We start from the raw sequence: 23,928 nt of genomic DNA on the forward strand, positions 1-23,928 counted from the left end.
GGAGGGAGGGAGGAAGAAAGAAAGGGAAACGGGAAAGGAGAAAGGGTGGAAGGAAGAGAAGAAAGGAGGGAGGAAGAAAGGAAAAAAGGGAAAGGAGAAAGGGTGGGAGGAAGGAAAAAAGGGAAGGGAGGGAGGGAGGAAGACAGGAAAGGGAAAGGAGAAAGGGTGGAAGGAAGAGAAGAAGGGAGGAAGAAAGGAAGAAAGGGAAAAAGGGAAAGGAGAAAGGGTGGGAGGAAGGAAAAAAAGGGGAGGGAGGGAGGGAGGAAGACAGGAAAGGGAAAGGAGAAAGGGTGGAAGGAAGAGAAGAAGGGAGGGAGGGTGGAAGAAAGGAAAAAAGGGGAAGGGAGAAAGGGTGGGAGGAAGAGAAGAAGGGAGGGAAGGGAAGGGAGGAAGAGAAGAAAGGGTGGGAGGGAGGAAGAAAGGAAAAAAGGGAAAGGAGAAAGGGAGGGAGGGAGGAAGAAAAAGGGAAGGGAGGGAGGGAGGAAGAAAGGAAAAAAGGGGAAGGGAGGAAGGGTGGGAGGAAGAGAAGAGAGGAAGGGAAGAAGGGAGAAAAAAGAGAAGGGAGGAAGAGAAGAAAGCAGGGAGGAAGAAACAGGGAAGGGAGGGAGGAAGAGAGTGGGAGGAAGAAAGGAAAAAAGGGGAAGGGAGGGCGGAAGAGAAGAAGGCGGAGGGAGGAGGGGGAAAAAGGGGGCGGAAGGGGGAGAGGAAGAGAAGAAGGGGGGAAAAAGGGAGGAAAAAAGGGAAGGAAGAGAAGAAGAGAGGGAAGAAGAAAGGACAAAAGGGAAGGAAGGAAGGAAGGAAGGAAGGAAGGAAGGAAGGAAGGAAGGAAGGAAGGAAGGAAGGGAGGGAGCCAAAGCGCCCCGACCCACACGCGTCCGGCTGGCTGGTGCAATGCGAATTTGTGGCGGGCCGCTTCGAAAGGGGGAACGAGGGGGGTGGGGGTGGGGGGCGGGATCGCCCTGGATGGCTTTGCAACGGGGATGAGATGAAGTGGGGGGGGGGGGGGAAAGGATTAAAAAAAAAGAAAAGAAGAAGCAGTCTCCGCCCTCCTCTATTACCATAACAACTAACGCTCGCCAAACGTCTCCCTGAAATGCCATTTAGTGAACTGGAGCTGCAGCAGCCGGAGGGCAGGGGGGAGAGAGAATCGCCCTCCGCCGCTCTCACTTTCTCTCCTACACACACGCACACACACACAGACACACACACACACACACACCAGCGAGAGAGCTCGGCGCGCTTCCCTGGGAAAGTTCACTCTCGCTGCAAAGCGGAACCAGGCGGAGGAGGAAGGAGGCAGGGGGAAAAAAAGCGACGCTTGGCACGGACTTTCTCTTCCCTTTCCCTTTCTTTTCTCCTCCTCCTCCTCCTCCTCCTCCTCGTCTTCCTCCTCTTCCTCCCCAAGCCTCGGGGGTGGGGGTGGGTGGGTAGAGGGCCCGGCTCTCCACCTCGCCGCCAACCCACCCGCCTTTTTTTTTTTTTTGCACCCGAGGAAGCCAAGGCGGGAAGGATGGCGTGAAAAAGCAGAAGTGGGGAAGAAAGGAAAGAAAGGCGGAGGAGAAAGCGAAGGAAGGAAGGAAGGAAGGAAGGAAGGAAGGAAGGAAGGAAGGAAGGAAGGAAGGAAGGAAGGAAGGAAGGAAGGAAGGAAGGAAGGAGGAGAAAGGGAAGCAAGGAAGGAAGGAAAGAAGGAGGAGAAAGCGAAGCAAGGAAGGAAGGAAGGAAGGAAGGAAGGAAGGAAGGAAGGAAGGAAGGAAGGAAGGAAGGAAGGAAGGAAGAGAAAGGGAAGCAAGGAAGGAAGGAAAGAAGGGCGGAGGAGAAAGGGAAGGAAAGAAGGAAGGAAGGAAGGAGGAGAAAGCGAAGCAAAGAAGACAGGAGGAGAAAGGGAAAGGAGGAAGGGAGGAAGGAAGGAAGGAAGGAAGGAAGGAAGGATCGGGAAACTCTCCAACTTTAGCCGGAGAGCAGCTCCGGAGCGCCGGCCAGGAAGTCGGGGCGCCGTCGCGGGCCAGGAGGAAGCGGCGCCCGAAGAAGAGAAAGCAAAAGCCGCCGTCCGCCTCCTCCTCCTCCTCCTCCTCCTCCTCCTCCTCCTCCTCCTCCTCCGCCTTTTCCCGGCTGGCGCTCGCCTCGCCCGCCGGCTCCCTCGGCTCCGCCGCTGCCATGGCCCAGGAGAACGGCGAGGAGCGCGCCTCGTCCTGGAAGAAGCCCGCCGCCGACATCGGCCGCATCTTCGAGTTCAAGGAGACGTTGGGCACGTAAGTGGGGCAGCCTCTCTCTCGGCCTGGGGACAGAGGGAGGGCGCGGGGGGGGGGGGAGGCGGCGGAGATGTGGGGAGGGGTCCTGAGCTTGGGGGGGGTCCCCTCGCCGGGGCCAACCTGGGCCGAGCCACGGAGGTGGAGTGGCCGGAGTGGAGGGCGTCCCTGTTCCGACCAGCGATTGGCCGGTGGTGGTGTTGGTAGTGGTGGGGGGTTAGAGTTATTGAAAAATCGCCCCCCCTCCTCCTCCTCCTGGGAAGGAGACCCCCCCTACCCCACCGACGCTTGACTCGGGAGAAGGAGGCTGGTCGCCCTTTCCCACGTCCTCTGACCCCCCCATTTCCCCAACCTGGGAACTGCCCAGCTTCAACTTCGCTCCGGAGTGGAGATGTGGTCCTTTTTTTTAAAAAAAAATTTTTGGCTGAATAGAATAGAATAGAATACCTTTATTGTGTATCTGAGTGCTGTCCACAGGGCACACTACACACAAGTAAAAAAACAACAAACCAAAGCAAAACGTTATATACGCACCCAATCCTTCACCTTCTATTCATGAAGCCAATGGAGGAGGCATCTGGGAAGCTTCACCACCCATCAGGGCTTGGACCGACTCCACTCCTGGCCTTAAACCTGCTCAACGTAGCCTTTGACTCCACCACGGGGTGTGTGTGTGAGGGGGGTGTTTAGGCGGAGTTGTTGAGCTTGGAAGCGCTTCAAAGGTTCCCCTCTTTGGCAAAAAAAAGGATGGGGTGTCTCTGCCACGACACCCCGAACCGGATTGCGTACTCAGATCTCTGAAGGTTGTTTCACACGGAGGATGGGGAGGGTTTGTGCTGGGAAGATGCCCCCCCACACACACCCCACACATCTGTTTGGGTGAACTGTCCTCAGTTTGTGCAGACCTGGTGGGTAGGCATTGTTCAGGTGGGCAGTAGGTGTTCCGTTGTGTTGCTTTGTGTGGGCGTGAGAGAGACCCTGCTGGTTTGTCACCCGCCTGATTTCTGTGCAGAGAAGGCGTGTGGCGTTGGTGACCAAAAGTGCTTTTGGAAACGGTCACATAAAAGTGGATTCGGATGTTCAAGTGGGGTGCACGGAGAGCCTCTTGTGGAAATACAGGTAGTCCTCACCTTACTTCACTTAGTGTCCGCTCGAAGTTACAATAGCATCGCAAAAAAAGTGACCTGTGACCATTTTCACACAACTGTTGCGGCATCCTCAGGGTCACCTTTTCCCCCCCCCCACATTCGGATGATTCACAACTGACTCGCATTTATGACGGTCGCAGTGTCCCGGGGGTGTGTGGGGGTGTGTGTGTTCACACATCATCCCCCTTTTGCGACCTTCTGACAAGCAAAGACGATTGCGGGAACCGGGATTCACTTAATAATGAGGTTACTAATTTAAGAACGGCAGTGATTCCCTTAGCAACTGCGGCAAGAAAAGTCGTAAACTGGGGGCCAAACTCGCTGACCAAATTGCTCGCTTAAGCAAACAGGAATGTGGCCGTAAGTGGAGGACTCGGTGTATTGCTGCTGGAACACATGTCTAGACAAGATTCTTGGACCCGCGGGCTAATACAATCCAGGGATGTCAGCTGTCCGTATTTATAGAGCTGGAATTTAAAAGGGTAAATACAGATTGTCTTCTATGCTCTCTGCTGAAGCTGACAGGCGAGTGGAGTCTATTCATAGAAAGAAGAGCCGAAATGATAGGAAGAGAGTGGATCTCTTTTATCCACCGTGCTTAACTCTAGTTGCCAGAGTGGTTTTCCCCTCCCCTTTTATTTATAGTGCCTGGGTATAAAGATTAGCAAAATGGAGGCTTACATGCTGCTTTCACTGGCACCGTCGTCACCCTGACACGGCTTCACGAGGGCTAAGATGTGATTGGAACCTCAGATCAAGCCGGGAAAAATATTCTGAAGGCCGGGCTTTGGGGAAAAGTCAACTTGAAAATTCCTAGTCTGGTTTTAGATTTTAATTTGGCTGAGGATGAGGTGGCCTACGAGCACATTTTCCACGCATTGTCTCTCTAGGTGACCTTCCCCAACGTGGTAGTCTCCCCAGGCCTTGGATTTCATCTCCCATAATCCCCAGATATGACGACTAGAGGATTAAGGGACTGAAATTCACCAGGGGAAGATCAGAAACCTGTTCCGAATAGCAGAGATTAGGATGGTGATGCCAATTAGGCCCTTGTCGCAGCTTTCGTTTCCGATTTACTGACGGCTAGTTCTCGACTTACGACCACGACGGAGCCCCAAATTTCCGTTGCTAAGCAAGACGGTTATTAAGAGTGAGTTTTGCCCCACTTACACGAACGTTCTTGCCAGAGTTGTTAAGAGAATCAGCGCAGTTATTCGGTGAACAACACGGCTGTGAAATAAATCTGGCTTCCCCGTTGACTTTGTTCGTCCGAAGGTCGCACAAGAGGATCGCCTGACCCCAGGACACTGCAACCGTCGTAAGTACAGGCCAGTTGCCCAGCATCTGAGTTTTGATCACGTGACCATGGGGTGTGTGTGGGTGTGCTGCCACGGTTGTGTGGAAAAAAAACGGTCATAAATCCCTTTTTTCAGTGCCGTCGTAACTTTGAATGGCCACTAAATGAATTGTAGGTCAAGGGCTGGCTGTGCTCAGATTCAACGTAGAGGCGTGTTTGCTGTGTGACTGGACCCTTTGTGGATTGAAAAAAAACTGGTAGAGTAGCACAGCCAACCCTTCGGCTAACACAATTAGACGTGGGCATGTTTTTAAATTACTCATATTTTGGGCGCAGTTCGGTCCTGTAGCTTTCAGCGCTTGTGTAATAGACACAGGTTTTGTCTTGCTGTGGCGACTATGCCACACTTCCTTGGAAATCAGGCAGGCTGATGACTCTGTGTTCATTATGCAGGGATGTTCTCTCTGCCTTCTGTAATAAAAAGGCTGGGACATCACTGGAGTCCCAAAGCTGTGCTTTTTTCACGAGGCAACAGGACTTTCTTTTTTCCCCCTCTTTGAAGACGTTTTGCTTCTCACCCAAGAAGCTTCTTCAGCTCTGGCCGGATGGTGGGGGAATGGAAGGATTTATACTCCTTGCAGACAGCTGGTCATTGGCCTTCTTTTGGAGCAGACATGTCAAACACAAGGCCCGGGGGCCAGATCTGGCCCGCGAAGTGGTTTCATGCGGCCCGCGAAGCCATCCTGGAAACAGCGAGGGAACGGCCCCCACTGCCTTGGCCCTGGCCCAGAGACCCTCCTTCTGCCAGAGACCCTCAGATCTGTCCCACTCCTGCCCAGGCCCCCATAGGCACCCTTGATGCGAACGATGCAGAGCTGGCCACGCCCACTCAGTAGGCCACATGCACTCCAGCCACGCCCACCCAGTAGGCCACGCCCACCCTGGCCATACCCACCCGGCCCCCTGAGGGCAACCGCAATGCTGATGCGGCCCTCAATGAAATTGAGTTTGACACCCCTTTTTTGGAGAGTCGTTGAGGCCACTTGGGAGGTTTACCTGTGTCCTCAGGGTTCCCCAAGTGGTGCAAATGGGTGTGGAGCAATAGTGAATAATGCAATATGGTTGGTTTGAAAGGGTGGGGGGGGGAGGCAAAGAGGTCATCTGTGTCAAAATTGAACAGCCCTCTCTCAACAGAGGGGGAGGGATGCAACATCTATCTCCAGTCTACAACACAGTCCTTTCTGCATTTCCAAGAAGGCTCTCTAAAAGAAGGCAAATGACCAGCTGTCTGCAAAGAGTATAAATCCTTCCATTCCCCACCATCTGAAGAAGCTTCTTGGATGAGAAGCAAAATGTCTTCAAAGAAAAACAAGAAAGGGACAGTTGCCTTGTGCAAAGCCATCTTTGGGACAACCATGAGCTGGATGATTGAGAATCTCCATAGACCTCCATCAATGGAGGCTTTTAAGAAGACGTTGGACAGCCACTTGTCTGGAATAGTAGAGAGTCTCCTGCTTGAGCACGGGGTTGGACTAGAAGACCTCTAAGATCCCTTCCAGCGCCGTTATTCTGTTATTCACTGATCTGGTCCATAAGGTGAGCCCTCCTAGGTGATTGTGGGTGAAGATGACCACCCAGAGAGCACTGGATTTGGGGAGAGAATTCTTGGTTTTGTTATCGATGGCAATGGCTCTCAGCAACTCCTGAAGACCAGTAGTAGTGGAGGCATGGGCTTTGTGGTAGCTTGTCCCAAAGAAAACCAGGTCAGTCCTGTTGTTCATTATGCTTTGTGGCCAAAAGGCAGGACTTGGCCATGAGGAGGTTTTGCGTTCTTAACGATGTGTTGTGATACCACAGTGAGGCTTTTGGGTGAAAGCAAGGACTGAAGGTTGAAAGTTTGGTTGATAGCCCCAGTTAAGGAAATTTCTGTTTTAAATCACGTTGACTCATGCAACCTGGTTCATCTCATAATCCAGATTAAGTTAGAGAGGACCCAAAGAGCATTTAGGTCAGAAATCACCTAGGAAATCCTGAGATAATAGATTTCCTTGCTAGTCCAAAGGACGTGTGGCTTTTATAACGCTCCCCAAATACTCCATCAGTAACAGGGGATCTTTATCGTTAACATCTTCTCTCTTTCGCTCCTTTGAAAATCTACTTGAGATTTCTGAAAAGGATCCCATGAAATTACGTACGGTATGTCAATTCAGCCTAATGATTTTCCTTAGATTTTTATTATTATTATTGATTTATATAGAGCAGCTTATTTCATGCTTAGAATTGCCAGTTGAATAGCTCCACATGTTTATTCAGGATTTCCCTTCATTAACAGAATAACAGAGCTGGAAGGGACCTTGGAGGTCATCTAGACCAGCCCCCTGCTCAACCAGGAGATCCTATAGTACCATTTCAGACAAACGGATGTCCGGTCTCTTCTTAAAAGCCTCCAGTGATGGAGCATCCACAACTTCTGGACGCAGGCTGTTCCATGGTTGCTTGTTCTCATTGTCAGGAAATTTCTTCTGAGTTCTAGGTTGGTTCTAAGTTACTCAACAAATGCAGTCAAATTACTTTTGGACCGGCTCAAATCAGTGCCTGATTTTTCATTCATGGTGCCTGCGCTTAGGAACCCTTTTGAGATTCAAAAACCTTTCCATCAGGTATAGGTAATCCTCGACCTGCAACCACAATTGAGGCCAAAATTTCTGCTGCTAAGTGAAACATAGATTAAGTGCCCCATTTTACAACTTTTTCTTGCGGCAGTTCTTAAGTAAATCACTGCAGTTGTTAAATTAGTCAAACGGCTGTTTAGCGAAACTGCCTCGCCCCCATTGACTTTGCTTGTCAGAAGGTCGCAAAAGGGGATGAGGTGACCCTTTGGGACACGGCCACCGTCATAAAGATGAGTCAGTTGCCAAGCGTCTGAATTCTGATCACATGAACCACAGGGATCGAAAAACTTTCAGGCTATAGCAAAAGGTTCTTCTTGAAAATTATGCTTCGCTTGCTGAATGCCTGCCAACCACATTTAACACACCATTCGATTGCCTTTATTGGGATCCGTTGGCCAACATCTATGTAGTGGTCCGCTACATCTAATTCTCCAAATACAATTTTTTTTCCTTTGGTGAATGTATTAAACATAAGTCAACATACAACTGGTGTGTGTGTGTGTGTGTGTGTGTGTGTGTGTCTGCAAAAATTAATCTGTGAAGAATAGTGGCTCAATAAAATATCAAATGGTGAATTGAAGTTGCTGCTTTCAGCTGATAGTGTCGGAACCAGCCGATCTCCTTTAAGTAATGCATGCTACATTTCACAATTGCCTGCCTGACTGGCGCTGCTGTGGTGTGTGGGTGTGGAGCCATGCATAAGGGTGATATTCACATTTATGCACGCACCACTGCTGGAAGATTAGGTCTAATTACGTGTAGTAGAAAACCCGAGCAACACCTACTTACAAAGCAGTGTGTATAAATTTGTAACTGTAAATGACTCTTGCTTACTTGACAGTAAGCATTTTTTTGCAATTAGTCCAAAAATGCTGGTGAAGAGTATATATATATATATATATATATATATATATATATATATATATATATATATATATGTATATGTATATGTATATGTATATGTATATGTATATGTATATGTATATGTATATGTATATGTATATGTATGTATATGTATATGTATGTATATGTATATGTATATGTACATATGTGTCTGTGTGTATAATTTTTTTTGGCTTGCTAACAAAGAATAAAGGGAGATTCTTTGTTAGCAAGCGAAAAAATTTTACACAAATATGAGCTGCCATTGCTGTGGCTACTGCCTGTAGATGGCCTTGGGCTAGGCTGAAACAGGAAATAAGATTTGTCCCGTGTCTGGGACTAAGCAAGTGTATGTGTTTTTAAAAAAGGGTCAAAGAACGTACTTTTTTTGTTATTGTTAACTACAGTTGAGGATTCTAAGAATAGCTGACAGTTTCATTTGGGTTTGGTTGAGCTTTTAGCATGACGTCACTAGAAGTTTTGGGATTGCCATGGTGATTTTGTGAAACTTTGGGGAAAAGTTGTCACAATATGGTGAGTAATGGGGAGCTGTCTTCTCCAGGGCTCTTATGTTAGGGGAAATCCAAAGATTTTTGTTGTTGAAAAACGTGCTTCCAGTTGTGATTTGTTTCACCCAGGCTAAATTGTAGAACAACTGAAGGACGGAGTCTGTATTTCACCTAAGTCTATTTGCAATATTTCATTTTTAGAAGACAAGTCCTTCAAAGAAACGAGATAATATTTATAATTCGGGATGCAAATATTTACATTCCTAGATCTCCAAGAATATTATGACTGTAAAGGAAATGATAGGGTAGGGGGAGAGAGATTTCATTTTGAGGCCAGGATTTCCAGGGTAGCAAACTATATTGTGCAGGAAAAACAAATTGAAAGCAGAAAAAAGTGCTTATGAAAGAAAAAAAACAAAAACAGAAAAATCTTGGAAATAACTTCCATATCCCAGGCTACATTTGCTCTATTCCTTTATTCGAGTCTTAAAAAACAAGATCTATGAAATATAAGAGGATGTCAGAATAGCTCTCACTTAATAAAATACTATATATAAAAAGAATAGGGATAGAATCAAGATCACGTGAAGTGTTAATACCACTTTACAAGGCCTTGGTAAGGCCACACTTGGAATACTGCATCCAGTTTTGGTCACCACGCTGTAAAAAAAAAAGATGTTGAGACTCTAGCAAGAGTACAGAGAAGAGCAACCAAGATGATCAGAGGACTGGAGGCTGAAACATATGAAGAGCAGTTGCTGGAATTGGGTATGTCTAGTTTAATGAAGAGAAGGACTAGGGGGGACATGATAGCAGTCTTCCAATATTTCAGGGGCTGCCACAAAGAAGAGGGAATCAAGCTATTCTCCAAAGTGCCCGAAGGCAGGACAAGAAGCAACAGATGGAAACTAACCAAGGAGAGAAGCAACCTAGAACTAAGGAAAAACTTCCTGACAGTTAGAACAATTAACCAGTGGAATAACTTTACCTCCAGAAGTTGGAATGCTCCAACACTGGAAGTTTTTAAGAAGAGACTGGACAGCCATTTGTCTGAAATGGTATAAGGCCTCCTACTTGAGCGCGGAAGGGGAAGAGATTGGACTAGAAGACCTCCAAGGCCCCTTCCAACTATTCTATTCTATTCTATTCTATTCTATTCTATTCTATTCTATTCTATTCTATTCTATTCTATTCTATTCTATTCTATTCTATTCTATTCTATTCTATTCTATTCTATTCTATTCTATTTTTCTATTCTATTCTATTCTATTCTATTCTATTCTATTCTATTCTATTCTATTCTATTCTATTCTATTCTATTCTATTCTATTCTATTCTATTCTATTCTATTCTATTCTATTCTATTCTATTCTATTCTATTCTATTCTATTCTTATCACAGTCAGCCAGATGTTCAGACGGGATTTGGCATTTTTGTCTACCTATTGAGTCCTTTCCAAGGACCTGGGATAGGAGATGTGGATGTTTGATGGTATTACAGATCTCGTCGCAGGATGGAAGCAGTTCCTAGTAAGGCCGCCTTTTGCAATTGACTGATGGCGAATTTGTCAATGCCGATGATGGTGTTCAAGTGGCGCTCCGGTTGTTTTGGGATTGCACCCAAGGCGCCTATTACTATTGGTACTGCCCTTGCTTGCCTTTCCACAGTCTTTCTATTTCTATTTGTAGGTCTTTGTATTTTGTTATCTTCTCCAGTTCTTTCTCGTCTATTCTGCTGTCTCCAGGCACTGCCACGTCCACTATCCAGACTTTTTTGTCTTTCTTAGCGACTTTCTATTTCTATTATTATTATTATTATTATTATTATTATTATTATTATTATTATTATTATTGTTGTTGTTGTTGTTGTTGTTGTTGTTGTTGTTGTTGTTGTTCCTCCAACAATATTTGGAAGTCTTATGACACTAAGGGAACATAAAGGAAGATCACCCCAGGCGGTCAATGAAATAGCATATGGCGCACAGCCTTAAGACAAATAAAAATACTAATTGAAACGGGGAAAATGATAAGGGAGGCAGTTGGACCATTTTATGATGGGAACCCTCTAAGGGACATTTAACAAAAAGTAAGAAAAACGGCACCGAAGCTGAATTGCTTCTTTATTTTTATTTTCCCGGCTGAGGATACAGAACAGATGCTCCTGCGTTAGCTGGCTTTTTTCGGGAGACGTATCAGATGAACGGAGAGAAATAAATTTTCCAAGCTTAACCAACCAACTGAGGAAACGGGGAGAGAAGTCCAGATGGTATCCATCTGATGGCTCTTAAAGAATTAAGAAGGGAAATTGCTGACGAAAAAGTTATAACTTCTCTTTGAGGTATTTGCATTTGTTCCCGAGGATTGGAAAAATAAATATTAGAACTCTTGGTTTGGTTTGGTTTTTTCCAAAGGAGATCATGGAAGGAGGCTGGAAAATTCGGTAGCGTTAAATTTAGTTTTACAGTATTAGTAGGAAGAAAATCATCCACTGTAAAAGATGATCGGTTACAGAAAAGAAGTGAGTAATATGAGTAAAGAGAATATCTATGGAAGTTCTCAGTCTATCCAGGTCGTGGGTGTCCCAAAGGTGCTTTTTCCAAAAGGCAACTGGACTTTCTTCATCTTATCCTTGAAGATGTTTCACTTCTCATCCAAGAAGCTTCTTCAGTTCTGAAGAAGGAGAAAGAGAAAGAGAAAGAGAAAGAGGAGGAGGAGGAGGAGGAGAAGAGGAAGAAGAGGAAGAAGAAGAAGAAGAAGAAGAAGAAGAAGAAGAAGAAGAAGAAGAAGAAGAAGAAGAAGAAGAAGAAGAAGAAGAAGAAGAAGAAGAAGAAGTAGTGACTGGATGATGGGAATTGGAAGGATTTATATTCCTTGCAGACAGCTGGTCATTTGCCTTCTTTTAGAGAGTCATTGAGGCCACTTGGAGGTTTATCTGTGTCCTCAGTCCACACCCATTTGCAAAGAAGAAGAAGAAGAAGAAGAGGAAGAGGAAGAAGAAGAGGAAGAAGAAGAGAAAGAAGAAGAAGAAGAAGAAGAAGAAGAAGAAGAAGAAGAAGAAGAAGAAGAGGAAGAAGAAGAAGAAGAAGAAGAAGAAGAAGAAGAAGAAGAAGAAGAAGAAGAAGAAGAAGAAGAAGAAGAAGAAGAAGAAGAAGAAGAAGAAGTGACTGGATGATGGGAATTGGAAGGATTTATATTCCTTGCAGACAGCTGGTCATTTGCCTTCTTTTAGAGAGTCATTGAGGCCACTTGGAGTGTGTCCTCAGTCCACACCCATTTGCACTGGAAGAAGAAGAAGAAGAAGAAGAAGAAGAAGAAGAAGAAGAAGAAGAAGAAGAAGAAGAAGAAGAAGAAGAAGAAGAAGAAGAAGAAGAAGAAGAAGAAGAAGAAGAAAAAATGTTTGGAAACCAACACACAAGCTTGGAGAACGAGCCTTCACACACACACACACACACACACACACACACACACACACACCGGACACAAAACAAAGAAAGTCCAGTTGCCTCTTGAAAAAGCTCTTTTGGGACAACCATGACCTGGATGACGGAGAATCTCCATCAACATAAAACAAGAAAGTCCAGTTGCCTTTTAGAAAAAGCATCCTTGGGACATTCATGGAGAGGTTAGGAAGAAAAAAAATCAGATGGATAAGTAACCTTCCTCGTAGATGTGAATTAGTCCTAAGTGAGGGAAGCTGAGGCTCAAAATGAACTAAGGTTTGCGACCAAAGTCAAAAGTAACAAAAAAAGCTTCTTTCAACATATAAAAAACAAGAAAAAAGTTAAGGAAATGATTGGTGCATTAGTGGGGGGAAATGGCAAGAAGGTGACAAGCAACAGGGAGAAAGCAGAACTATTTAACTCAGTTTTTTGCATCTGTCTTTACACAAAGGGAAAAAACAGTCCAACCTACCAAAACCAGTGCCATAAAAAACAGAATAGAAACGCAAGTTAAGATAGGCAATAAAATGGTAAGTGAGCACCTGTCCAGCCTAGACGAGTTCAAATCACCAGGACCAGATGGATTACACCCCAAAGTTCTCAAGGAACTTGCAGACGTGATCTCAGAACCACTGAACTATATTTTTCAAAGATCCTGGAGCACTGGGGAACTACCAGAGGACTGGAAGAGAGCTGATGTAGTTCCCATCTTCAAAAAAGGGAAAAAAATAGATCCTGGAAACTACAGACATATCAGCCTGACCTCAATACCTGGGAAGATTCTGGAAAAGATAATCAAACAACAAATCAGCGAACGCCTTGATGCAAACAAAGTCATCACTAAAAGTCAACATGGGTTTGTCAAAAACAGATCATGCCAGACAAATCTCATTGCATTCTTTGACCAAGTGACAAAATTAGTGGACCAGAGGAATGCTGCAGATATAATTTACTTGGACGTCAGTAAGGCATTTGATAAAGTAGATCACAACCTACTACTTGATAAGATAGAAAAATGTGGGTTAGATAGCATCACCACCAGATGGATTCGTAGCTGGCTGACAGGCCGTACTCAGCGTGTGGTCCTCAATGGAACTGCATCTACATGGAAGGAAGTGTGTAGTGGGGTGCCCCAGGGCTCTGTTCTGGGCCCAGTGCTCTTCAACATCTTCATCAACGATTTGGATGAGGGGATAGATGGGGAACTCATCAAATCTGAAGATGACACCAAGCTGGCAGGAATAGCCAATACTGCAGGAGATAGGCTTAAAATACAGGAGGATCTGGACAGACTCAAATACTGGGCGCTATCTAACAAAATGAAATTCAATGGTGAAAAAAGTAAGGTGCTACACTTAGGCAGGAAAAATCAAATGCACAGATATAGTATAGGTGGTACCTTGCTCAATAGTAGTAACTGTGAGAGGGATCTCGGAGTCCTAGTAGACAATCACTTCAATATGAGCCAGCATTATGCTGCAGCTGCCAAAAAAAGCCAACACAGTGCTAGGCTGCATTAACAGAGGGATAGAATCAAGATCACGTGAAGTACTAATACCACTTTACAATGCCTTGGTAAGGCCACACCTGGAATACTGCATCCAGTTTTGGTCACCACAATGTAAAAAAGATGTTGAGACTCTAGAAAGGGTACAGAGAAGAGCAACAAAGATGATTAGGGGACTGGAGGCTAAAACATAGGAAGAACCATTGCTGGAATTGGGTATGTGTAGTTTAACGAAGAGAAGGTTGAGGGGGGACAGGATAGCAGTCTTCCAATATCTCAGGGGTTGCCACAAAGAAGAGGGAGTCAAGCTATTCTCCAAAGCACCTGAAAGCAGGACAAGAAGCAACGGATGGAAACTAGTCAAGGAGAGAAGCAACCTAGAACTAAGGAGAAACTTCCTTACAGTTAGAACAATTAACCAGTGGAACAACCTGCCTCCAGAAGTGGTGAATGCTCCAACACTGGAAGTTTTTAAGAGGAGACTGGACAGCCATTTGCCTGAAATGGGATAGGTTTTCCTGCCTGAGCAGGGGGTTGGACTAGATGACCTCCAAGGTCCCTTCCAACTTATTATTATTATGAAACCCTACCTGAAGTATTATTATTATAACGATAAGATCAGCTGTAAAAGCCAAGTTTTGTGCACAATATGTATGGATGTCTGTGAGAACCAACACATGTCACCACAAGGTTTGTTTCTCCTGCCCTTTCTCATCATGTTCTCAGGCTTGGATGTCGATAGTTGTGTTTACACAAGCTCCTTATCTGAATCCATCATCCTTTCTTCCTGTCTTGACAACTTCAGCCTTCACAGTTCGTAAACTCTCATGAGCTTTAGGAGAAATGCCTGCCCTTGTCTAATTTAGAAGCAGGCTCAAACTTGAGGCCAATACTTCTGAAGAACTTTTGAAGTAATCCGATCTCTAATTCTGAGATTGTCCCTTGTCCAGAATTGATTGGATTTATACGTGTGTCTCAATCTGAGGTGAGCAGGGAATGGGGAAAATAAAACAAGCTGCCATTAGTAGTTTTGATGGCTATCTGTTCACTTCTGCTGGGGAGTTATGGCGAAAGAGATCTATGTATGCAGTCATCAAAACTGAAGTGGGCCTTCTCCCCTGTTGCCCTCTTCTCAACTCAAACCCAATGTAGGGCAAGGAGTGGCAGAACCTAAGGGTGGGGTCAAAAGAGGAAACTGCATAGAATACCTATGTAGTCACAAGCATACTACGTCCAAATCCCATTGCATGCCATTGACTCTAACCAGGTGCTGGCTGCTAGTTGAGAAGATTCCTGTGTGTACAGGGGTAGGCAACCTTGGCTCTTTTTGTGACTTGTGGACTTCAACTCCCAGAATTCCTGAGTCAACATGGCTGGTTCAGGAATTCTGGGGTTTGAAGTCCACAAGTCATAAAAGAGCCAATGTTGCTCACCTCTGGCATAGGCATAAGTAGCAATAAATCAGATTAATTGAACCTTCACGGGTGGACCTGATCTTTTGTGCCTGACACCCTTATTTCCCTGTACTTGTGCAGCTACACATGTGAGTCCAGAAAAGAATACAACTCTTTAAAGAACTGCTGGCTGGTTTCAGCAAGAGCTTATACAATTCATCTGAACGACCTTCGTTTGCTTTAGATCTGAATTCTGATGATTCCTTACTTACAGGATTGCTAGGGGCAAGTTTGTTTGACAAAGCCCAGAGACCAAGTGCTGTGCTACCTATTCAGTAATGTACAAATAGTCCTTGACTTACAACAGTTCATTTAGTGACTGTTTGAAGTTACAATGGCACTGGAAAAAAGTGACTTTGGACCGTTTTTCACACTTATGACTGTTGCAGCATCCCCAGGGTCACGTTATCAAAACTTGGATGCTTGACAACTGACTCGTACTTATGACGGTTGCAGTGTTCAGGGGCCTTTTGTGACCTTCTGACAAGCAATGTCAAGGGGGAAGGTAGATTCATTTAACCACCATGTTACTAATTTAACAATGCATAACAAGTGCGGCAAGAAAGATCGAAAAATGGAGCAAAAGTCACTTAACAGCTATCTTACTTAGCAACAGAAATTTTAGGCTCAGTTGTGGTCATAAGTCGAGGACTATATGTACCTTGGATGCTCTTAAGCACCAATTCTGAACTTTTGAGATGTTTGCGCTTCAGCTCCCAGAATTCAAGCCAGGTTAATGTTGGTTAAAACGTCTATTCTTCACTGTTCATTTCGACTGTTAAAAGAGGGAGAGCCGAGACCATATCTGGAATCACCATGCTGTTATTGACAATAATCATGTAGCGTAGAAGATTTTCTTCCAACTATTATCTGTTTGAAGAGTGTTATGAAACGGTTCTTTTAATCCCTCCCCAAATTTTGTGATGGTTATACCAACAAAGTCTTGGGCTGGATTATCATTTTATACACACAGAAATCGGAGCCCTAGTAAGTTCATTCATACTTTGGTCTCTGGGCTCTGCGTATATTGGGCTGAAATTTGGGAACATTCCTGGTGTGTTTTCTTTGGCACCCAGTTGTGCTGGGGAATCACAAGTTTAGCCTTGCTCAAGTAAGCCTGGATATCTTGACTGCCATCTTTCCACTTAACAGCTTCTGTCAGGACATGAAAATGTGAAAATAAAGAAATCGGAGGTGTCCGGAGGTGAAAGTAGTCCCCAGGTTATGACAGAAAATGGAGGTGTTGCTGATGAGCGATGTCATGCCATGGAACACTCCAAATTCTGGGTTTCCGTCTGCAGATTTCTTTCTGATTCCGTGTAGAATTCTCTGTGGAAATATTGCGATGCTGGGACATTTTTGGAGAACAAAAACTAGCTGCTGTCTTGGCAAAAGTCAATGGCCTCTAAAAATGGCCAACTCTACTTATTTATAATTCATGTAAACCTTTTTACTGCATATTATAAGAAGCTTATTTTGGTCCTCATGGATTTAAAGACAAAGTTATTCAAAATCCCTTATCAGAAAGTCTTTTATACCCAATGTAGTTAAAACACTTTAACTCGATTTAAAGATTGGCGAAGGGGGGGATCTATCTATCTATCTATCTATCTATCTATCTATCTATCTATCATCTATCTATCTATCTATCTATCTATCTATCTATCTATCTATCTATCTATCTATCTATCTATCTATCTGCCCTCCCACCCACCCACCCATCCATCCACCTACTCTATCTATCTATCTATCTATCTATCTATCTATCTATCTATCTATCTATCTATCTATCTATCTATCTATCTATCTATCTATCTATCATCTATCTATCTATCTATCTATTATCTATCTATCTATCTATCTATCTATCTATCTATCTATCTATCTATCTATCTATCTATCTATCCTATCTCTATTATGTCTTGTCTGTCTGTCTGTCTGTCTGTCTGTCTGTCTGTCTGTCTGTCTGTCTGTCTGTCTGTCTATCTATCTATCTATCTATCTATCTATCTATCTATCTATCTATCTATCTATCTATCTATCTATCTATCTAATCTCTATTATGTCTTGTCTGTCTGTCTGTCTGTCTGTCTGTCTGTCTGTCTGTCTGTCTGTCTGTCTGTCTGTCTGTCTATCTATCTATCTATCTATCTATCTATCTATCTATCTATCTATCTATCTAATCTCTATTATGTCTTGTCTGTCTGTCTGTCTGTCTGTCTGTCTGTCTGTCTGTCTGTCTGTCTGTCTATCTATCTATCTATCTATCTATCTATCTATCTATCTATCTATCTATCTATCTATCTATCTATCTATGTATGTATCTATCTATCTATCTATCTATCTATCTATCTATCTATCTATCTATCTATCTATCTATCTAATCTCTATTATGTCTTGTCTGTCTGTCTGTCTGTCTGAATGAACAACCCAAATTATACCTGTCCTGCCCATTCTCACTGGTTGGAATCCTTTCCCCACCCGAGGGAGGAGGTCCCTTAAACAGCTACACCATGAAGGTCTTTGTAGGTGGTAACTAGCACTTTGAGTTATTGCTAGTAGTGTCACTTAACTGAATTCAGCCAGTCACAGTTAAATTTTATGTTTATTTAATAGGAACATAATTTTGCACTTGATTTTTTTTTACAGAGTATGAAAACAATGTAAAATTGAAAAGCTGTTGGTGTGGGACTCTGGACTCCTTACTCCCAAATTGCTTAACTGAAGGGATAATGGCTCTTTTACGAGCTAAGATTTAAAAGTCAATCTCTTTGTCAATCCTTGTTTTTCCCCCCACATTCCCTTTTTTTTCCTCAGTTTCTCCTGCAATTTCGCCAAGCAAGGAAATGTTTATGTTAGTGTTTCTCAAAATGGGTAACTGGAAGATGAGTGGACTTCAATTCCCAGAATTCCTCAGCTAGTCATACTGGCTGGGAAATTCTGGAAGTTGAAATTCACCTATCTTAAAATTGCCAAGCTGAGGAAACATTGGTCTATATCAGGGGTAGGCAACCTTGGCTCTTTTATGACTCCCAGAATTCCTGAGCTGGCATGGCTTGGCATGGAAACCTCTCCCTTCCCCTCAGTGTGGCTGGCTCAGGAATTCTGGGAATTGAAGTCCATGAGTCATAAAAGAGCCAAGGTTGCCTACCCCTGGTCTATATGACTCCATTATTATTAGCACTACAGTAGTCCTTGACTTAACGGATCATAGCTGGGAGTGGAATTCCAGTCATAAATCAATACGGTTTTAAGACGAGCAGACCCAATTTTTTTTCACCAGTTTTTATGGCTGTTGTTAAGCGGATTTCGTGGTCATAAGTCTGAGCTCACTCTCCTAAAGGGGCATTTTTTTCCCATTAAGTAACTGCTTGTTTGTAGAGTCTCAGCATCTTCCGAGTTATAGCCTTCGCTTTAAACTGCCCTTCTTGTTAGAGATCTTTTTCTAATATCAGTTGACTCTCCTTTGCCGTTAAAACCCCTTGCTGTACAGTCCTATGTGCCTTGCTTGCATTCTTGTAAGTGGAATGACTGTAAGACTAAGATCAGAGGGAGTTTGATGGCACCTTTTTCCAACTAACAATTGCTATTAAAAGGCCTTGGCTGCAGCTGATTTTGGACTACCATAAATTAACACATTTCTGCTCCTGTAACGTCAGAGGTTGCTGATTTGCTTTGCAGCCTGCCGGTTCTGATTGGATACGGCTACACCTAAATCCCACCTTTTGAGTTCTTTTGTGATTTTTTTCTGACCAATTGATGGTGCAGTTGGAGATCTGCCTATCTGTGCTGCTGCATCTGGTAGGTGTTCCTGTTGAGCTGTTTTTAATCCGAAGGAAGGAGATGTTCCAGCGATGAATTTGGTGTGGTCATGGATAGGAACCAATTCTTGGGTGTGTCTTGATCTATTTGAGTTTCTAAACAGCTTTGTGGAATTGGGAAGAGACAAACACGCATCCAAGGGGATATCAAAGAACTAACGTTTTATATATATATATATATATATATATATATATATATATATATATATATATATATATATATATATATATATATATATATATATATATAATTATTATTATTATTATTAATGGCTTAAATCAGACATGTCAAACACAAGGCCTGGGGGTCGGGTCCGGCCCGCGAAGTGGTTTTGTGTGGCCCGCGAAGCCATCCTGGAAACAGTGAGGGACCGGCCTCCACTGCCTTGGCCCTGGCCCAGAGACCCTCCTTCTGCCACAGACCCTCAGATCTGTGCCACTCCTGCCCAGGCCCCCATAGGCACCCTTGATGCCAACGATGTAGAGTTGGCCACGCCCACCCAGTAGGCCATATGCACTCTAGCCACGCCCACCCAGTAGGCCATGCCCACCCAGGCCACACCCACCTGGCCCCCTGAGGGCAACCACAATGCTGATGCAGCCCTCAATGAAATTGAGTTTGACACCCCTGGATTAAATTTTGTTGGACTAGAATGGGGGTAGGCAACCTTGGCTCTTTTATGACTCGTGGACTTCAACTCCCAGAATTCCTGAGCCAGCCGTGCTGAGGGGAAAGAGAGAGGTTTGCAAGCTGAGCCAAGCTGGTTCAGGAATTCTGGGAGTTGAAGTCCACGAGTCATAAAAGAGCTAAGGTTGCGCTGAGTGCTGGATCCTCTTAAGATCTGCTTTTTAAAGAATCTCTTGTGTTAGGAGTTTACACAGCATCGAGAGCTGAATGATTTTTTATCTGGAGTATCCTGTGTAATGAGGGCTCTTGATGCTCTCTGAACCTGACTGTTTTCTTTTAGAAGTTTCATTACCCAAACTAGGTAACATCATCAGTGCTATTACCTCCTAAGGTGAAAACAATTATTCAGTGGAACGGCTTGCCTCCAGGAATTGTGGGTGCTCCAACACTGGAGGCTTTGAAAAAGAGACGGGACAGCCATTTGTCTGAAATGTTTAGGGTCTCCTGCCTGAGCCGGGGGTTGGACTAGAAGACCTCCAAGGTCCCTTCCAACTCAGCTATTCTGTTCTGTTCAGAGAGCACCAAGGACTCCTCATTTCAACCCTGAGTTACAAATCCTCTGCTTTATTATCCTATGCAACCTTATCTTTTCTTTGCACCCTCTTCTCTCTGTAATAAGATAGGGAAGGGATTTTGATGGTTCATTTAGTGACTGTTCAAAGTTACGACGGCACTGAAAAAAGTGATTTATGACCGTTTTTTCACACTTACAACTGTTGCAGTATTTCCACGGTCACGTAATCAAAATTCTTATGCTTGGCAATTGACTCCTGTTTATGACGGTCGCAGTGCCCCAGGGGGCCATGTGATCCCCTTTTGCCACCTTCTGATAAGGGGAAGCCAGATTCACTTAACAATCGGGTTACTGACTTAACAACTGCAGTGATTCACTTAACAACGATGGGAAGAAACATTATAAAATGGGGCCAAGCTCACTTAACAAATGTCTCATTCAGCAACAAAAAATGTGGGGCTCAATTGTGGTCGTAAATTGTACATCATGTGCACAAATATTTTAGCTGTCCAAGTTTTTTCTCTGTGGCATCTCCCGAGAGGTGGAATTCCCTTCCTTAAATAGCCCAGATGTCTCATCTTTTGACATCTTTCAAAAGAATGATAAAGGCATCATTTTAGGAAGACAAGGATAAGAATTGGTTCCATCCTACCCAGTGAAGAAATGATGTGTGTGTGTGTGTGTGTGTCCGTGTCTCTCTCTGTGTGTATTTATGTTTATACCAAGTGTATAAACATATATAAGTATACTGTATATAAGTATATATAAAGGTATATATAAAGTATATATAAATATATATAAGTATATGTAAAGGTAACAGCGTTCCGTGCGCCTTTGGCGGCTAGTCATGCCGGCCACATGACCACGGAGACATCCTCGGACAAGCGCTGCCTCTTTGGCTTTGAAACGGAGATGAGCACCGGCCCCTAGAGTTGGAGATGACTAGCACGCGTGTGCGGGGGAACCTTTACCTTTACCTTATACCAAGTGTGTATGTGTATGTATGTATGTATAGCAGGGGTCTTCAAACGTGGCCCTTTTATGACTTGTGGACTTCAACTCCCAGCATTCCTCAGCCAGTGTGCCTGGATAAGAAATTCTAGGAGTTGAAGTCCACAAGTCATAAAAGGGCCACGTTTGAAGACCCCTGATGTATAGCTTCATCATCTGCCTTTCATTCTGGTTATGCTTATTTCAAGGACATTTTTTTCAGATTTTTCTATCCAGGAGGTTAAGAACTGTAGTGTGTTCCTGATCTTCTCTGGGAAATAATAGTTTAGCTAATGCTTCGTGAGGGAAGGTGCTGCATGATGATAAAAGAAGGACAAGGCAATTGTGCTTCAAGTATTTGGTGACTGTCACATTTATTACCAATATAGAATACAAAAAAAATATTTCTCTTCATACTTTGACCCTCCTCTGCGTGGTAGAGAGCGTTGAAGATGACCGAGTCTCTTAATTGGCACCGAGTTGAGTTTTTCAAAGAAAATTGGTTATCTGAATCACGCTGCGCTGAAGAACGAGTCAGCCTCATTTTCTTTCTTGCTATCCAGATTGATTCAGAGGTATCTTCAGCAAAACAAGGTGGGACTGAAAGAATTATACGGGTTATCCTTCAGCCTTTCCCTACATGCGTGGGCTGCTATGGCGCACATAGGAAAGAGACAAGGTTTGCATCGTGAGGGCTGCAACTCCTCTTTTGACACTTTGTCCGCCCACCAGGGTGCCACCAGAGACATGTTCGTTCTTCTCAAGTTCATCGCGTTGGCCATATGGAGAGACGAATGGCAGACAACGGCTCTTAAGTTAGTTTTCAGAAGCTTTTCAGAACCTGACTTGAAACGGCCCCTTGAAGACCAGGTGGAAATGTCTGCCTGGCCTCGTCTGAGATCAGATGTTATGCAGGATCAGGTAGGGTTAGCATTTGGGTGAGAGGCTTCTAGGAAACTCTGGAGCTGCAGACTGAATTGGAAAGTCAAAAAGAATCTCAGAAGAAGGCCGTATAGAACCGCTTGTGTATTGCTGGTGGAAATCTACATGGGTTTCTCCAAAAAGGCACCAGGAGTCGAGCTTGGTCCGAAGATTATTTTGTTCACCTCATTAAATTTGTGATTTTGATGGTCATCTTCCTTGCTTCCTTCCTTCCCTCCCTCCTTCCCTTTTTCTCCTTCCTTCCTTCCTTCCTCCCTCCCTCCCTCCCTCCCTCCCTCCTTTCTTCTCTTTCTTCCTCCCTCCCTCTTCCTCCTCCCTCCCTCCCTCCCTCCCTCCCTCCCTCCGTCTCCTTCTCCCCCTCTTCCTCCCCTTCTTCCTTCCTTCCTACCTTCCCTCCTACCTTCCTACCTACCTACCTACCTGTTATGTATTGGGGTTTGGGAAACATCTATTCACATGTATATTGGGAACTAACAGTTCCCCTGCATTTGTACTGAACTCTAACAGTTCTGGCGGGAGTCAAAGTGGTGGGATTGTTGGGTTCAATCTGATTGGTTGTATGAAGGTATATAAGAATGCATGTACACCCTAACCCCTCAGTACAGTTATGATTGCCAATAAAGCAACTGTTCATTTGTACTCGTCTGCCTGGCGTCTTCACTACGCTTCAGAACCCGATACACAATACTACCTACCCCTCATTATAGCTGGCTTTCCTTTAGGGACTCAAGTTTCTTTTCAGTTTGTTTTCCAGAACAGCCCTGCGAGGAAGGCTGAGCATGAGTGACTGGCACAAAGGGAACCAATCTAAGGATAGGCTTAAATTAAATCTTCCGCAGGCCAAATCCATAACTTTAATCATCTCGCTGCGCTGGCACAGAACACGGACTAGGAAATCTATCTGCAAAGAACAAAAAGGAAGGAAGTTATAAGCAATAAATCGGGTGAGAAGACTTTGCAGAATTGGATTTGAGATCAGAAGATTGAGCTTTGGCCCTGCGGAGTGTTCTTCTAGCGTCTGTCTGGTAAATCCTTAAAGCCCCTGCATTGTTTTTTTGAGAAAAGTTGGGTTTTGATTAAGGAGTGACTGGGAGGGGCTGAGCGTCTGTCCTCGAGTGCTTTAAAATACTTTTTTTTAACCTTCAAACCTGAAGCATGGCACAACCCTAGCTCAGGACGGCCAACAGTTGAGTGGATGCTTTTAAACGGCTGAAGGAAAAGTCTTCGTCATGGTTCAGTCCAAGCCGGGAATAAACAACATGGCGACTGCTTTAGAAAGAAGGTTACAGTTTATTGAAGAGGAGAGCCAGACAGAAATATGGCTCTGGAATTAAAAAAGGGTGAGCACATGTAGGGAGTGGGTTTTTATACCCTCTGGAGCCTTTTGTTTGGAGTTGTTTCCTGTTCCTTATTTTGAGGCTTTGTATTTCCTGTGTCATGTATTCTGACCTGTGCCCCTTTGTTTTAGACTTTGGGTGGGGTATGTAGATTATAGGTGTCTTTGTCTTCTTAATCTTCTAGCTGGGGGCATCCAACCTTCCTGGAGGGTTTACATCTGCATTTCTACAGAGCTGGTTTCTGCTTGGGGGAGGGAGACTTGGGGCTATTAAGAAAACTGGGCATGCCTCTTTAAGATCCTTTGAGGAAATATATTTTTCTGCCCTTTTAATATTTCCTTCTCTGGGGGGCTAACTTCTCACAGAACGTTGAGTAAGAATATACTTAAAACTAAGAGGCACCAAAGGAGAAAAATGGTGCACGTGTGAACTTGATTTATCTGCAGAACACAAGGGAGGTGCAATTCCTGGACGGACACCAC

General features: G+C 44.3%; 1 protein-coding gene across 2 annotated transcripts in view; it reads left to right on the top strand.

The window, feature by feature from the left end:
• The first annotated feature begins 1,501 nt into the window (after nt 1-1,501).
• Nucleotides 1,502-23,928, top strand: part of CAMK1D (calcium/calmodulin dependent protein kinase ID) — a 187,401-nt gene continuing 164,974 nt past the window's right edge. For both annotated transcript variants that reach the window (XM_081330845.1, XM_081330846.1), the window contains exon 1: nt 1,502-2,249. In XM_081330845.1, coding sequence (XP_081186971.1) covers nt 2,155-2,249 — 95 coding nt within the window. In that variant the 5' untranslated portion in view covers nt 1,502-2,154. The remainder of the gene's footprint in view (nt 2,250-23,928) is intronic.

The sequence above is a fragment of the Vipera berus genome, assembly GCF_964194415.1.
Source record: "Vipera berus genome assembly, chromosome: 6".
Lineage (NCBI taxonomy): Eukaryota > Metazoa > Chordata > Lepidosauria > Squamata > Viperidae > Vipera > Vipera berus.